We start from the raw sequence: 16,353 nt of genomic DNA, 5'->3' as shown, positions 1-16,353 counted from the left end.
CTTCGCATGAGGTGGCCAAAGTACTGGAGTTTCAGCTTCAGCATCATTCCTTCCAAAGAAATCCCAGGGCTGATCTCCTTCAGAATGGACTGGTTGGATCTCCTTGCAGTCCAAGGGACTCTCAAGAGTCTTCTCCAACACTACAGTTCAAAAACATCAGCTCTTTGGCGCTCAGCCTCCTTCACAGTCCAACTCTCACATCCATACATGACCACAGGAAAAACCACAGCCTTGACTAGATGGACCTTTGTTGGCAAAGTAATGTCTCTGCTTTTCAATATGCTATCCAGGTTGGTCATAACTTTTCTTCCAATAAGTAAGCGTCTTTTAATTTCATGGCTGCAGTCACCATCTGTAGTGATTTTGGAGCCCCAAAAAATAAAGTCTGACACTGTTTCCACTGTTTCCCCATCTATTTCCCATGAAGTGGTGGGACCGGATGTCATGATCTTCGTTTTCTGAATGTTGAGCTTTAAGCCAACTTTTTCACTCTCCACTTTCACTTTCATCAAGAGGCTTTTGAGTTCCTCTTCACTTTCTGCCATAAGGGTGGTGTCATCTGCATATCTGAGGTTATTGATATTTCTCCCGGCAATCTTGATTCCAGTTTGTGCTTCTTCCAGTCCAGCGTTTCTCATGATGTACTCTGCATATAAGTTAAATAATCAGGGTGACAATATACAGCCTTGATGAACTCCTTTTCCTATTTGGAACCAGTCTGTTGTTCCATGTCCAGTTCTAACTGTTGCTTCCTGACCTGCATACAAATTTCCCTGGGCAAGTTACCCAACCTCAATGCTTAGCTTCTTCACCCATGGCCTGTTGTGAGGGTGGCATGGGATGATGTATGTAAAGCACTCAGCACAAGGCTTGGCAGGTAGCTCCTGTTTTCATCATGCAGCTCAGAGCCCTTCCAAAGCTCTCCAGGGCCTACAGGACAAGGTCCAAGTCCTTAGCATAGGGCCCCAGGCCCGCCACCATCCGGAGGCCCCCGCTGATATCCCCAGCCCAACTTCCTCTTCCTCTGTCCACAGACCCTCCTGTAGGACCATAAGGAGCCAGCTCACCCACCTCAGGCTTCTTCCATCCTGCTCCCTCCCCCTGCCTTGCCTCCCTGCTGCCCCCCCACCTCCTTTGTCTCACTCCTCCACATCCTTCCGGGTGCATCTAAGGGGCTTCCGGGAGGACCTGATTCCAGAGCCACTCCACTGGACCCACTTCTTTCATTTTCCCACCCTGACCTGAAACTACGAGTCCCTTAGGGGTCACTGTGTCCTGCTCACTGCCTTGCACACAGCAGGATGAGTGAGGGTCAGGCAGTGGAGCCACTGTACAGGCTACCACCAGAGGACCTGGGGCCCACACTGGCTCTCTTTGCAGGACAGGTAGCCCTGGCCTGCGCTCAAGCTGAGGACACCCTGGGAAGTGAGACTTCCTGGCGGAGAAGACAGAGAAAAAAGTGAAGGGACAAATGCGAGACCATCTTTACCATTTGCACTCAGGATATAAAGCCTGGCAAATAATACCAGGTAAACTAGACCCTTGCAATGAGTGCTTTCTCTGTACCAGGCGCTGCACTGAGCCTTCACTTGTATTAGCTCACTGAATCCTTACCAGAAACTCAGGAGATGCAGGATAGCCATGCTTTACTAGAGAAGGAAACTGGGGCCCAAAGAGGTTATGTGACTTGTGCTATGTCTCGAAGCTAGTGAGTGCTCTGTCTGTCTCCAGAGCCAGGGAATACCCCCATTGAATTCAGACCCTGTGCTGTTGGGAATCTCCAGGGAGTAGAATATGAGGGGGTAGGGTGTGGAAAAGAAAGTACAGAGGGGAGCACAGGTGATGCTTAGGCCAAGGAGGTCCTCATCACGCCATCCAAATGGCCACGAGCCTCCAGGCCAGTGGCCCGACTGGAGTCACTTTTGTCCCAACAGGCACCTCCAGCCCTAAGGACCTACCTAGGCAAAGTTGGCCCTTAACTCCCATCACATCAAATGCTTTACAAACCTCTGGACTCAACCTCAAGGTAAAGTGCAAGACTGGACAATGGTGGGGCAGCAGCGGCAGGAGGAAATGAGAAGGAGCAAGCCACCTCAAGGCCACCCAAGCCAGTTGCCCCCTTGGCCCCCTCCTGGGTCTCATCTCTGTGACAGGACTCTTGGACAAGAACTGCAGTGGGGAGTGAAGAATTGGAGAAAGGGAGGGAAAGGGAGAGGAAAGTGTGGGAGAGGGAAAGGTATAAAAACTTCCAAGACCAAGGAGTGGGAGGCTGGGGGATTCCCCGGGATAGGCGCTCAAGCTGGACCAGATGTGGAGAACAATGGGCCGGGAGGCTGGGGAGCCACAAGGGAAGGGCGAGGGAGGCTGCACTGTCGGATCAGAGAGGTCATTGTGCTTCAGGAGCCAAGGCCATGGGCACCTTTACGGTCTGGTCTGTGTGGGCAAGGGACTGCCACGGCCAATGCAGGAGCCAGAGGCAGTCCCAAGACAGGCCAAACCATGCAGATCACAACCCCCACCTCCAATAACAATGTCATTGCTCATGACTCTGGGCCAGGCTTTCCACGCACATTCATCTCCAAGATTTCCGCCTGAGAGGTCTACTGTTCTTATTCCCATCTGCACTCTCAAGATGAGGCCCAGAGAGGTTGAGTGACTTGTCCCACATGACCCAGCTGGGAGCCTTCAGGGTCAGAATTTGAACCCAGGCAGTTCAGCTCTGATGGCCACTCTCTTAATCAGCTCTGCTTCCCTTGAGACAAAAATGGGTGATGGGGGCAGAGTCAAGACTGAGAGGTAGACAAGGGTGGGAAAAGAGGAATGGGAGAGGGATAACGGGAGACGAAGGAAACAAGGAGAGACAAGGAAGGAAGAGAGGCCGAGGCGTGACTCGTCCAGCAGGGGCTCTGGCTCTCTGCTTACTTGGCCACAGCAGGGGCTCCCCTCCCCTCAGCGGCCGCCTTGCCACATGGACAGCACCTTCCCATCCGGCCTGTCCCCGGCCGCATCCTCCTCAGCGGCAGTCCACTCAGCTTCACGGAAACTCTCTTTCTCTAATTGGCATAGAAACTCACAGCCCTCCCTTTTCCTGTAGGTGGGGTTTCCATAGGAAAAAGCTGCTTCTCTGTTTCCCTGGCCCAGCAACTGTTTGGAAGTCAGATCCCCACATCCTGCTTCACTGGGTCAAGTTCCTCTTGGACCGACTCTTGTCCATCACTGGCTCACGGGGACCCACAGTGCCCCTGTACCAGGGCTCCCCTGGCAATTTTACCTCATCGGTCCTTGCACCTCTCAAATCTCTTCTGATGAAAATGGCCTTTCTTTCTGTTAGTTCCATTATCTAATGATGGGACGAGGCTGTGCCAACAGGTCTGGGGGCAGGAGAACGGGGCTAATCAAGTCCCTCAGGAAACACTGGAGGACTCGCCCAGCCCCTGAAGAACTCTAGCGGTTTCTGGATCTAGCGCTCTCTGGCGGTAAGCATGATGCGACTTCTATCACTTCTGGGACTTTTGGGGCCCGGTGGCTACTTGTTCCTATCAGGGGATTGTCAGGAGGTGGCCACTCTCACTGTGAGATATCAGGTGGCAGAGGAGGTACCGTCTGGCACTGTGATAGGGAAGCTGCCTCAGGAACGGGGCCGGGAGGAGGAGCCTGGCCAAGCAGGGGCTGCCTTCCAGGTCCTACAGCTGCCCCAGGGACTCCCCATCCAGGTGGACTCTGAGGACGGCGTGCTCAGCACAGGGAGGCGGTTGGACCGGGAGCAGCTTTGCCGGCAGCAGGATCCCTGCCTAGTGTCCTTTGATGTGCTGGCCACAGGGGAGCGGGCGCTCATTCATGTGGAGATCCAGGTGCTGGACATCAATGACCACCAGCCGCAGTTTCCCAAAGGTGAGCAGGAGCTGGAAATCTCCGAGAGCGCCTCTCTGCGCACCCGGATCCCCCTGGACAGAGCTCTGGATCCAGACACTGGCCCCAACACCCTGCACTCCTACACCCTGTCTCCCAGCGAGCACTTCGCCCTGGATGTCATTGTGGGGCCGGATCAGACAAAACACGCAGAACTGGTGGTGGTGAAGGAGCTGGACAGGGAAATCCACTCATATTTTGATCTGGTGTTAACTGCCTATGACAGTGGGAATCCCCCCAAGTCAGGCACCAGCTTGGTCAAGGTCAGCGTCCTGGACTCCAATGACAATAGCCCTGTGTTTGCTGAGAGCTCACTGGCCCTAGAAATCCAAGAAGATGCTGCCCCTGGTACTCTCCTCATAAACCTGACCGCCACAGACCCTGACCAAGGCCCCAATGGGGAGGTGGAATACTTTCTCAGTAAGCACGTGCCTCTGGAGGTGCTGAACACCTTCAGTATTGATGCCAAGACGGGCCAGGTGACTCTGCTCCAGCACCTAGACTACGAGAAGAATCCGGCCTATGAAGTGGATGTTCAGGCAAGGGATCTGGGTCCCAATCCCATCCCAGCCCACTGCAAGATTCTCATCAAGGTTCTGGATGTCAATGACAACGCCCCAAGCATCCACATCACATGGGCCTCCCAACCATTGCTGGTGTCCGAAGCTCTTCCCAAAGACAGTTTCATTGCTCTCATCATGGCCAACGACCTGGACTCAGGAAACAATGGTCTGGTCCACTGTTGGCTGAGCCAAGAGCTGGGCCACTTCAGGCTGAAAAGGACCAATGGTAACACATACATGCTGCTAACCAACGCAACACTGGACAGAGAGCAGTGGCCCCAATATACCCTCACTCTGTTGGCCCAAGACCAAGGACCCCAGCCCTTATCAGACAAGAAACAGCTCAGCATTCAGATAAGTGATGCCAATGACAATGCACCTGTGTTTGAGAAAAGCAGGTACCAGGTCTCCACTCGGGAAAACAACCTACCCTCTCTTCACCTCATCACCATCAAGGCCCATGATGCAGACCTGGGTGTTAATGGGAAAATCTCATACCGCATCCAGGACTCCCCGGTTTCTCACTTGGTAGCTATTGACTCAGACACAGGTGAGGTCACCGCTCAGAGGTCACTGGACTATGAACACATGGCCAGCTTTGAGTTCCTGGTGATTGCAGAGGACAGCGGGCAGCCCCAGCTCTCATCCAGTGTCTCTGTTTGGGTCAGCCTCCTAGATGCCAATGATAATGCCCCAGAGGTGATTCACCCCATACTGAGCAATGGGAGAGCCAGCCTCTCAGTGCTTGTAAATGCCTCCACAGGTCATTTGCTAGTGCCCATTGAGAATCCCAATGGCCTGGGCCCAGCAGGCACTGACATACCACTACAGGCCACCTCCAGCTCTCGGCCATTCCTTTTGGTGACTATCATAGCAAGAGATGCAGACTCAGGGGCAAATGGAGAGCTTCTCTACACCATTCGGAGCGGGAATGAAGCCGGTGTCTTCGTCCTAAGCCCCAACCTGGGGCAGCTGTTCATCAACGTCACCAATGCCAGCAGCCTCACTGGGAGTGAGTGGGAGTTGGAGATTGTGGTGGAAGACCGAGGCAGCCCCTCCTTGCAGACCCGAGCCCTGCTGCAGGTCTTGTTTGTCACCAGTGTGGACCACTTGAGGGATTCAGCCCGTGAGCCAGGGGCCCTGAGCACATCAGTACTCACGGTGATTTGCCTGGTCGTACTGCTTGCTGTCTTTGGGTCGATCTTGGCTCTGATCACGTCTATCTGCCGGACGGAGAAAAAGGACAACAGGGCCTACAATTGTCGGGAGGCTGAGTCCACCTACCGTCACCAGCCCAAGAGGCCCCAGAAACAGATTCAGAAGGCAGACATCCAACTTGTGCCTATGCTCAGGGGCCAGGTGGATGAGCCTGGTGAAGTCGGGCAGCCCCCCAAGCATGTGGGCGAGGAAGCAATGATGGAAGCAGGTTGGGACTCCTGCCTGCAGGCCCCCTTTCATCTCACACCGACTCTGTACAGGACTCTGCGTAACCAAGGCAACCAGGGAACGCTGGCCGAGAGCCGAGAGGTGCTTCAGGACACTGTCAACCTCCTTTTCAACCATCCCAGGCAGAGGAACGCCTCCCGAGAGAACCTGCACCTTGCCGAGCCCCAGCCTGCTGTAGGCCAGCCCCGCTCAAGGCTCCTGAAGGCTGCGGGCAGCCCCACAGGAAGAGTGCCTGGAGACCAGGGCAGCGAGGAGGCCCCGCAGAGCCCGCCAGCCTCCTCTGCAACCCTGAGGCGGCAGCGGAATCTCAATGGTAAAGTAGCCCCTGAGAAAGAGTCAGGCCCCCGTCAGATCCTGCGGAGCCTGGTCCGGCTGTCTGTGGCCGCCTTTGCGGAGCGGAACCCTGTAGAGGAGCTCACCGTGGATTCGCCTCCTGTTCAGGTACCTCTCTCTCTGGTCACCCCTGGATCACCATGAACAGCATCAGACCCCATTACCCTCACATTCATTCCTTAGGCTCACCAAGCACCTTAGGATGCATTGGGTGCAGTGGTTCAGCTCTGGAGTCAGAAGAATTTAGCTGTGTGGTCCTGGACAAATGACTTGCTGTCTCTGAGCTTTAGTTTCCTTACCTATAAAGCAGGGATGGCAATAAGAGCATCTGCCTCACAGAATTGTCACTTAATTCCTATTGAGCACTTACTCAGAGCACCTGGCACAAGCAGACACACAGCAAAGGCAGTGAGCAACAGTACCTGCCTTCATCTCATTTGGGCAATTTTCCCTGTGAAGCAAGCTGGCATGGGCATTACTGCCCCCGGGTCTCAGGGGCTGCCTGAGACCCCAGAGCTTGCCGGCTAGGCCTGCTGGGTAGGGCAGTGGAAACAACCTTGGGACTTGGGAGTTAGGCAGATCTAGGTTCCAATTTTGGCACAGTCACTTTAGGAGCTAGGCAACATTATCTTATTTTCTTCATCTATAAGATGGGAGTTGTGATACCAGACTTACCTGTGTCTACCTCCCAGGGGGGTGAAGATTAAATGGGATGATGAATGGCTGTGTCCAGTGACCTAGGGTTTACTGGACACAAATGGGAAAGCTTTTTCTGGGATGGGGCCTGATCTCACATCCATATCGACTCCTCTGAACCCCAGATCATTTCCCTGTGCCCAAGGCACACTTCTGTCGTGAGCCAGGCCATCAGCTCACGTTTCCTGCAGAGCAAGGACACGGCTTCCTTCCCCCACCTCTTCCCCAGGAAGCCACCTGGAGGCGGCCCAGCTGCTCTTTCAGGAGTCCTGCCCTGGCTCTGTGCAGCCCCAGAAGCGTTGTCCAGAGCCATTCATTCATTCACCCATTCATTCATCAAATGTTTATTGAATAAGCTCTTTGTGTCAAATATGGTGCTGGTGGTTGCCAGAGACAGCAGAGAGCAGGCCCTGCGGGTGACCCTATTGAAAGAGAGAAGGGCACCCAGGTGAGTTCGACTTAAAGGTAAGAGGCAGCTTGCCTAATACTTGGTGTCTTTCCAGTAGCATAGAGCTGCTGTGGAGTCAGATCTGGGTTCAAATTCCATCCAGCCCTGCCTCTAATTGCTAGGTAGCCCCTGTGTGCCTCAGGTGCCACATCTGCAAAATGGGTATAATAGCATCCTTTTCCTTGGGTTACTGAAGAATGACATGAGATTAGATACCACTGGACAGTTAGTAAGTGGTTATCCTGAGATCTATTACTAAGTGATTTATAGACTTTCACTCATTTAATCCTCATATCCACAACCAACACATGACCTGGGTCTTGTTATCATCCCCTGTTTTACTGCTGAGGAAACTGAGCCTCAGGATTCCTTAAGGTCACACAGATGGGAGATGGAGCAGGGGAAGATTTAGGATTTGAACCTGAGTCTGACTCGAGTCTGACTCTAGCTGTGAAATGACCCTGAATGACGACACATCACCTAGGAACTGGCACTCAGGGAGTGTCCCTGAAGTATCGGCTGTCACTCGAGAAAAGGGTGGCAGGTGCCTTAGGAGGGCTTCTGGGCCTGGGCCAGGAGGTAGGAACGGCCCCAAGGCGGGCAGTGGGGCCCTGACACTCCCAAGTCACAGTGAAACCCCAGTCCCAGCCACCTCCCCTTCCAGACCTCCTCTGAGGTCGGCCCTTTCTGTCACAGCTGTCCAAAGGGCAGAGGGATCTCCTCGGAGGGGAGGTGAGCTGGGCCCCGGAGGCAGACACAACATTTCTAGGAGTAACAGCCCAAACCCCTCGACTCTGCGGAGCATTTTAAACTTTAAAACCACCTAATTAATCCTGACAAGCCTGAGAAGAAGGCTGGGTAGTATTTTTAGATTCACCTTAGAGATGAGGAAACTGAGATCTGAGTACATCTAAAAACCTGCCTGTCATCACACAACAAACTAGAAATGACTTTGACTTGGCCTGTTGCCTCCCTCATAAGAGCCTGTGGGACTCTAGCCCTGAACATCTCACCCACCCCTGTCCCATTCACCAGCCTTTCTGAAACTCCACTGTCTCCTCTGGCCTTTCAGCTTGAGTACCTTCTGACTGAAACTCCTTTCACCCCTCACCCAGACTCTCACCCTCTCTCCACTTGCTAACCCTCTGTGGAAACTCCAGGTCTCAGTAGAGGGGCCTGTGATGCAGTATGAACTCAGAAAACATTTGTTGAAATAAGTGAATGCCTTCCCTGTAGCCACACCCCACACACACACAACTCTTTCCTTGCTCTAAGTTGGGTGAGGGGCTTTCATCTGCTCCACTTGACCTCTATCCTTTCCCAACTCCGATGTAACCCCCCCATAGTAGCCCACATGCCCTGTCTCCCCTGACTGTCCTCCCAGGCAGACTGAGAGTTCCCTGAGGGCAGCGACTGGGCCGTGATCTCATTCTTACTCCCATAGCAAGCACAGGCCCTGGCACAAGCAGGCCCTCATTAAATACTTGTCGAGTGAATGAAAAGATGAATAAATGATTCAGAACACCCTCTGTCTTCTTATAACATAGTTACATCTGACCCACCAACATTGGCTGAGTGTTTGAATACTGCTGAAGAGGGAGATATAACACTTTAAGATGATCCTTATTGAAGTAATAATACATTTATAGTCAGGAAATGCCTTTTCCACCCCCATCTCACAGTGTCCACCGGGAGGAGGTCTCATGGGGGCCCCCAGAGGGCCCTTATTCTTTCTCTCAGACACCCAGGTCCCGGGAATCTGTAGTTGACACAAAGCCAAGCAGGGAACCTGCCTGCACACGTCCCTGCCTCCGTCACCATCTTCACCATCCCCCATCCGATCCACAAACATCTGAGGCTGGAGGAAAGACTATAAAAAGAAAGCGCCGGCATTGAGGGAAACATCCGGTAAGGAAGTGTGCTGGGTCGGAATTGTGTGGAGTCAACAGATTTTTCCTGTCTTATAGCAAATCTCCCAGCTGCTGTCCCTGCTGCATCAGGGCCAATTCCAGCCCAAACCAAACCACCGGGGAAATAAGTACTTGGCCAAGCCCGGCAGCAGCAGGTAAGCAGCACGTAGCCCCAACTCTGGTTTCTCAAGCCCCCTCCCCACCAGCTTGCCCTCACCCTTGCAGCCTCTGTGCTGCAAGGAAGGGTGAGCACATTCCAGATGCTGCTCCCCTGGGAGACTGCAGTGACCAGCATCCATCCCCCCACCCAGACAGCTTGGTTCTGGAGCTACTACTGTATTAATAGTATTTACAGGACCCAGGGTCAATAAGGAAATGACTTCATCCCTGAGGCTCTATCTGTCCTCTGACTTCAGAGGGACTAGAATATGGACTTTAAATCTGTAACGTTCAGCCTTCGTGCTCTTGACACTTAAATATAATATGAAGGTTCCTGGCTAAGGATATGGGTATGTGGGTGTGTTTCTTTGGGCTGTCCTAGAATTAAAGAGACCTCAAGAGGACAACTAATTAAACTCCCTCTTGTTACAGATGGAGAAACTGAGGCTCTAAGTAGTTTGATCCTACCCAGCTACGTAAACTTGAGTAAGTCAGATCAAGCCTCAGGCCTGCAGTTTCTCATCTGTGAGATGGAGGTCGCCACTTCCTTGTAGTGATGGGGTAAGAATTTAGTGACCACAAGTGTTCTAAGCCTGTGGCCCAGTGCCTGGAACAAAGGAGGTATACAAACAATGCTAAGTCCTTTCCCCTTAAAGTGACTTTGTCAAATAACCAGTGAGTGGCAAAGCTGGGACTCGCTCTCAGGATACTGACTTCCAGTTCAGTGCTCTTGCTGTGACAACTTATAGTCATTTTGTTTGGTTGGTTTTTGGCGAAGATAGCTAGAAACACTGTACAGTGGGGGTGAGCACATATACTCCAGAGTCACCTCAGCCTGCCTTTGAAATCTGACTTCATCACTTAACCTGTGGGAACCTTGGGCAAGATGCATAATCTTTACAAGTCTTAGTTTTCTCATTTGTAAAATGAGGATGATAACAAGAGAAGCCCTTACAGAAGTGAAAGGTTTGATGAGAAGGGGAATATACCTTGCAAAGCATATATCTGACTCAGAGTAATTACTCAATAAACATTAGTTGTTGTCATTACTTGCAAACTTGCCACCTTCCTGCTGAAATGGCCATAGAGAAAAAGCAGCAAGGACCCCAGGCCTTAAAGGCTGTTGGGGAGCCTTCCCAGATGCTGGGATGAGAAGCCAGGCCTACCCACTGTGCTGAGGTAGTCCCAGGAACTGGCCTCCTCAGTGATAGAGAGGGGCCATGAGAGGGAGAGGCCAGGGAGACAGCAAGAGACTCCATAGTAGACTCTTAGTAGTTTTGGGATGCCTTACCTCAGCTGCATCCTCTATGGACCTGCTCTTCTGGTCTGGGATTTAGCCTCAAACAAGGAGGAGGGAACATTCAGTCATTCAGTCCACCAGGTATTTATTAAGCACCTACTATGTGCCAGCCTCTGTTCAGAGCACTGGTGAGAGAGCAGGGAATGACACAGACAAAAATCCTTGCCCTTGGAGACCTCCCTGATGGTCCAGTGGCTCAGACTCCATATTTCCAATGCAGGGGTCTCAGGTTAGATCTCTAGTCAGGAAACTAGATGCCACATGCTGCAATTAAGACCTGGAACAGCCAAATAATAAAAATAAATACTAAGAAAAAAACCCTGCCACCACTGGAACTCATACTTGGCTGGAAGGATGGAGAGATGGAAGGGTGACTGTACTGGATCAACCAAGGTTTACTAAACTTCTACTCTGTACCAGGTAACGAGAAGGAATGGAGGGACAATGGTGAATAATATCTGTGCATTCACTTTTGTTTGCTGAGTGCTTAGAACACTGTGCTAAGGCCTTTACCTGTGACACCTCATTTTACCCCCACAATGCCCCGTGAGGTGGTTGTTATTTATTGCTTTCATTTTACAGATGAAGAAACAGACTCAGAGTAGGCAAGGGGGCTGGGATCAAGAAACCCAGGTTGGTCTGACTCTGAAGCCTGGGCTGGGAACCTAGTTCACTTTGCAGATAATGAATGCTGGCATGAATAGCAGAATATTCATAAGCAGGAATGAATGAATCTGTGTGTGAATTTCCTCACTGGTGGAATGGGTTGGCTTCCTCTGCAGGAGTACAATCCCAGACACAGATGGCCCAGGAGCCAGGGCTGGTGGCCAGGCAGAACCAGACCAGGAGGAAGGACCCCTGGACCCTGAAGAGGACCTCTCTGTGAAGCAGCTGCTAGAAGAAGAGCTGTCGAACCTCCTGGACCCCCACACAGGTAGGGACTTCCCAGGGTCACCCTGACCCCACTTCTGCCCCTACAGTCCCTTCCTGTGCCCAGGCTTCAGAGGGCTGTTCCAATCCACTGCAGGGATACACAGCTAGTCTATTTCTGGAGAAGACTATCAGCAACATTTATTACTTCCCCTGGAGCTTCAGGTCTTCATTTGTTTAAAGACCAGATTTGTCTTTGATTATGCATTTAAAAAGTCATCAAAGAATAGTGAACAATTACTGAGCTCTTGGTGTGTGCCAGGTACTAAGGAAGCCTCTTGGAAGGCATTATCTCAAGTTAAGCTTCCACACAGTCTTCTGAGGTAGACATTAGGAGTTCTAACTTAGAAATCAGCAAACTGAGGCTCAGAAAGGTAACACAGCCTTCCCAGAATCACCTAGCTCATCAGTGATGGAAGGGAAGTCAACCTGGGCCCACCTACCATTAGGGGACCTCTCTTTACCTCCTAAACCACTCATCTGCATTTCTTATTGTGTTTGAAGACCCCTTTACCAGGAGAACTCAAGAATCTGCTGGTCACCCCCCACCTCCCCCCAACACACATCAGTCAGCCTCTTTCAAGTAACACACACTAAGTCTGACCTATGCTGTGGTTTTCTGTTGCATAGTTAATAATCTATTTCTCATCTGGTCATATTCTGTATGCTGAAAGCATGGCAGGGATTTCCCTTTGCTTGGTTAAAAAAATATAGCTAACATTTATTGAGTGCTTTCTGTGTGCTAGTCCCTCTTCTAAGTGCCTCATGAGAAAATCTTCTGAGATTGGGACTATTCATTATCCCCATTTCATAAAGAAAAAAAAAAAAACTGAGGGACCAGGGTTTTAATAATTTTCCCAAGGTTGTGTAGCCTATGGTTATTAACCCAGGCAGTGTGGCTCTAAATTAAAATTAAGTAAAATGAAATCTAATTAAAATTAAGTAAAATGAAAAATTCAGTTCCTCAGTCATACCAGCCATGTTTCCAGTGCTACATGTGGCTAATGAATATTGCTTTGGACAGCACAAATACAGAGAACTTTATAGGACTGCATTGTCTAGAATGTAGAGCTATGAGGTCCATTCCAATAACCAATAGCCATGTGTGAAAATGGCTGGACCAGCTGAGATGTGATAGAAGTATAAAACACACTCCAGAGTCTGAAGACTTAGTATGAAAAAAGAATGTAAAACATATTAATAATTTTAAAAATATTGATTACATGATAAAATGATATTAAATATAAAAAAACTTACATAAATTAATCTCACCTTTTCTTTTTACTTTTTAAATCTGGCTATTAGAAAATTTCAGATGACCTCAGTGCTGGTGTTATATCTCTATGCTCCAGCTTTGTGCTGGAACCTGTGGGCTTAGTTCCCATGTGGCCCTGATTCCTCATAGCACAGAGGGCAAGGAACACAGCAGGACGGTAACAAGTTGGAGAACGAATAGCACAGCAATGGTAGCAGAACCTGCACTGCCCATAGGGCTGGACCGTGATGGGGCTACTGGTGAATGGGCCTGACACTGGGGTCTCAGTTGCATCAGGTAAAAGCCCCACCAGAGGATGTGATGATGATCATATTTTACTGGCTGCATGAGCTCATTGCATCCTCATAGCTACCTACAAGATAAGTGCTACTATCTCACCACTTTATAAGAGAAAAAAAGAGCCTCAGAGAGATTAAGCAAGTTTTCCAAGTTCACACTGCTCATAAGATGCAAAGCTAGGAAACCAAACCCCGGTCTGCCCAGTGCCCACCTGCCTCGGAATGAATTCACCATCATGTTTCAGCCATTCTCCTACACTCCACTGATTTTCTCATTGTAAGCTTCATTCCTTCTGAAGCCCTCTGACCCTTGTACAAGGAAAAGCCTGATTCTGTAACACCAAAAGAGTTCCAACCTTATTACCCCAGAGTCTCAGGGAACTAAGGTTTACATTTCCCAAATGTCCAGGGTTAATATTTATGTTCATTCAATCATTCAATAAACGTTCACTGAGCCCTGGGCGTGGCCTGGACTAGTCGGAAAGGGGCTGACCCTGCCTCACAGCCTGCATAGCCCCACACTGACAAGGCAAGACCAAGACTCATTTATCAATAGAAACAGCATTTAGCTGTATTTTGGGATAACTTTTCAAAATCACAAAAGTAATATTTGGTTAATAGAGACAAATGTAGATAAACAAAAAGGGAATAAATCATTTCTGCCCAGGGCAATTTCAGCAAACACTTTGACTTATCCCTTTCCAGTCTTTCACTCTATGCACAGATTTTAAACCGGCTCACCTTAAGCAACTATTAAATACATGTTAAAGTAGATGTTGTGCTTTTTTTTTTTTCTTTAAAGATACAGATTCTTAACCACAAGGCCTATGCTTTGTCTCCTCAGCCCTGTCCTCTATCACTGGGCCTGGGACTGGTTTCCTAAGACAGGATTTTCTGTTGAAGAGATGCTAAAAGGAGAAGTGTGATGGTGGGATTCGGGGTCAGGGGGACACTTTGTCACTGCCCCGTCCCTTTCCTGGGACAGCTCTTAGGCAGCCAGCCCCTTCACAGCGTTTCCCGCAGCTTGAGAGGCAAAGGTAGCGGTGTGGAGAGCGTGCGGTATTGAGAGCAGGTGACAGTACAGCCCTTAGCGGGCCAGGGAAGCCAGGACCACAGGTGAGCACCTAGCATCCAGGGAGAGAGGAAGGGCAAGTTCTCCAGACAGTGGGTCTCAGTGGTACAATCACAGGGGGCTTCCAATCATCAGACCCGGGGGTCAAATCTGGGCTTGGGTGCCTAGTAGATGAATGACGGAACTTTCCGGAACTCGTTTCCTCATCCATAAAATACTCTTGACTTCAAAGGTGTGTGTGGAGGTTAAATGAGATAATTATGTAAATTGCTTGGCACAGAAATACTTAATAAGCGGTCACTATTATTAATATTATTAATTGGAAAGGAAGGCAGCAGCAAGCCAGGAACTACAGCATTGGCTAAAAAGGGGAATACCTCCAGCGGCCCCATCCTCAACTAGTGGTGTCTGTCCTGAGGGAGTGAAAATCCTGGCTGTACAGCGATGGATGGAGGCCACCTAAACCCGAAACACCCCCGGGGACTGGGAGATGCTTTAGAAAGAGGCCAGTTTCTAATTCTAGGCCTTCCTCCTCCCGCGGCCGCGTCCCCACTCCAGCTCACGAGCGAACCTCAGTCGCTGCCTTCCTGCCCGGCGCGCTTCCTCGTCAGGGCCTCTTCCTTCCCGCCCCTCTCCGGCCACCCCATCTGTCCGCCCCCCCATTTCCCTTCCCTCCTTTGTCTGGCGCCCCGCCCGCCTGCCCGGGGCTCCGCCCTCACCGCGTCCCCTTCGCCCCCTGCAGGCCTGGCCCTGGACCGGCTGAGTGTCCCCGACCCGGCCTGGATGGCAAGACTTTCTTTGCCCCTCTCCACCAACTACCGTGACAACGTGTTCTCCCCGGACGCTGCGACCTCAGAGGAGCCCAGGACCTTCCAGACGTTCGGCAAGGCGCCCGAGCTGAGCCCGACAGGCACGCGGCTGGCCAGCACCTTCCTGTCGGAGATGAGCTCGCTGCTGGAGATGCTGCTGGAGCAGCGCCCCGCCGTACCGGTGGAGGCCGCCTCCGAGGTGCTGCGGCGGCTCTCTGTCTGCGGGAGGACCCTCAGTCTAGACCTAGCCACCAGCGGGGCCGCGGGCTCCGAAGGCCTCACGGGCCTAGCTGGGAACAAGGGGGCCGAGAGCAGGACCAGCAGCGGCAGCAGCAGCAGCAGGGGCCAGTGGATCCAGGAACCGGGGACCCTGGGAGATGTTAGGAAGCCCAGGCCCTGAGGATTCTGGGACAGGAACTAGTGTCTCTAATCTTTGAACTCACTGACCAGAGGTGGGCTGAGAACTTTAGGGTGACGGATGCTGCCCCACAGAGGAGGCAGGAGACCCAGGACAAAAAGCTGGCTGACCAAAGCAACCCCATGTTAAGTGCTGGCTCTACCTGTGGAGTTTTTGGAGGAGGGAGGCAGTTTGTGGCTAAGTGTTTGCTGGTAAAACACATGGAAGAAGAGCACAGAGGGTTCATCCTCTTTGCAAAAGAGATGCCAAGGAGCATCCCAAGCAGGAAGGAGGGCCTGGTTGCACCCTGGAGGGTTGGGGACTGGATCCTGGGGCACCAGGCAAAGCCCTCTGACCTACTAATAAAGGAAATGCAGTGGGTAGTTACCCTGTTTGCACCTGTCAGGAGGGACAGGGAGGAGGGAAGAGTAGGGTGAGGGTTCTTTGTCATCCAGTCGCTGGCTGGAGTGTCATTGTGGGCCTGGATGGGAGGGTGCACAGTGTTAGGTCAGTGGTGATGGACATAGGTCCACTAGACCCTCACTCCCCCATTGCTACAGTATCAAATAATCCGCTTCCCAGGTGAAAATTAAAGCTAAGAAAAGCATGAGTATTTATAGAGTATTAACAGGGGCCTTTACAATAGGATTTAATTTCATTTCCTCACCACCCAAGGAAGGGAGGTGTTATTATCCCCATTTCACATACAAGGCCATGAGACTTGGGAGAGGCTGAGTGTCTTGCCCAAGATCAAGCAGAGAAAGGAGGCAGAGCCAGAAATTGGAACTAGGCTTGTCCAACACCAATATCCATGCTCTCGACTTTGG

At 51.2% G+C, this 16,353-nt stretch overlaps 1 protein-coding gene across 2 annotated transcripts; it reads left to right on the top strand.

Moving 5' to 3' along the window:
- Window positions 1-249: 249 nt before the first annotated feature.
- Window positions 250-16,133, top strand: PCDH12 (protocadherin 12). Of its 2 annotated transcripts, none has more exons than XR_015167558.1 (4): window positions 250-6,359; window positions 9,363-9,460; window positions 9,897-10,025; window positions 11,547-11,685. XR_015167558.1 is itself a non-coding variant. In XM_086412123.1 (4 exons), the coding sequence occupies exons 1-4, from the start codon at window positions 3,483-3,485 to the stop codon at window positions 15,527-15,529; spliced, it is 3,594 nt and encodes a 1,197-aa protein (XP_086268249.1). In that variant the 5' UTR covers window positions 250-3,482; the 3' UTR covers window positions 15,530-16,133. The 2 variants fall into 2 exon arrangements, 1 of the variants encoding a protein (XP_086268249.1); XM_086412123.1 differs by lacking the exon at window positions 9,897-10,025 and adding an exon at window positions 15,063-16,133 and having other exon boundaries at window positions 11,547-11,698.
- The last annotated feature ends 220 nt before the right edge of the window (window positions 16,134-16,353 follow it).

This window comes from Bos grunniens, chromosome 7, assembly GCF_055505025.1.
Source record: "Bos grunniens cultivar Pamir isolate PY7600 chromosome 7, Bosgru_T2T1.0, whole genome shotgun sequence".
NCBI lineage: Eukaryota > Metazoa > Chordata > Mammalia > Artiodactyla > Bovidae > Bos > Bos grunniens.
Note: the sequence above shows the minus strand (reverse complement) of the source record. Positions and strands in the feature narration are given on the sequence as shown.

Excerpts from the sequence above, each read along its gene's own strand:
- PCDH12 (XM_086412123.1), top strand. The coding sequence starts at position 3,483 with ATGATGCGACTTCTATCACTTCTGGGACTTTTGGGGCCCGGTGGCTAC. Across the intron at positions 6,360-9,362 it reads TGGATTCGCCTCCTGTTCAG|CAAATCTCCCAGCTGCTGTC; the intron begins GTACCTCTCTCT and ends CCTGTCTTATAG. Across the intron at positions 9,461-11,546 it reads GCCAAGCCCGGCAGCAGCAG|GAGTACAATCCCAGACACAG; the intron begins GTAAGCAGCACG and ends CTTCCTCTGCAG.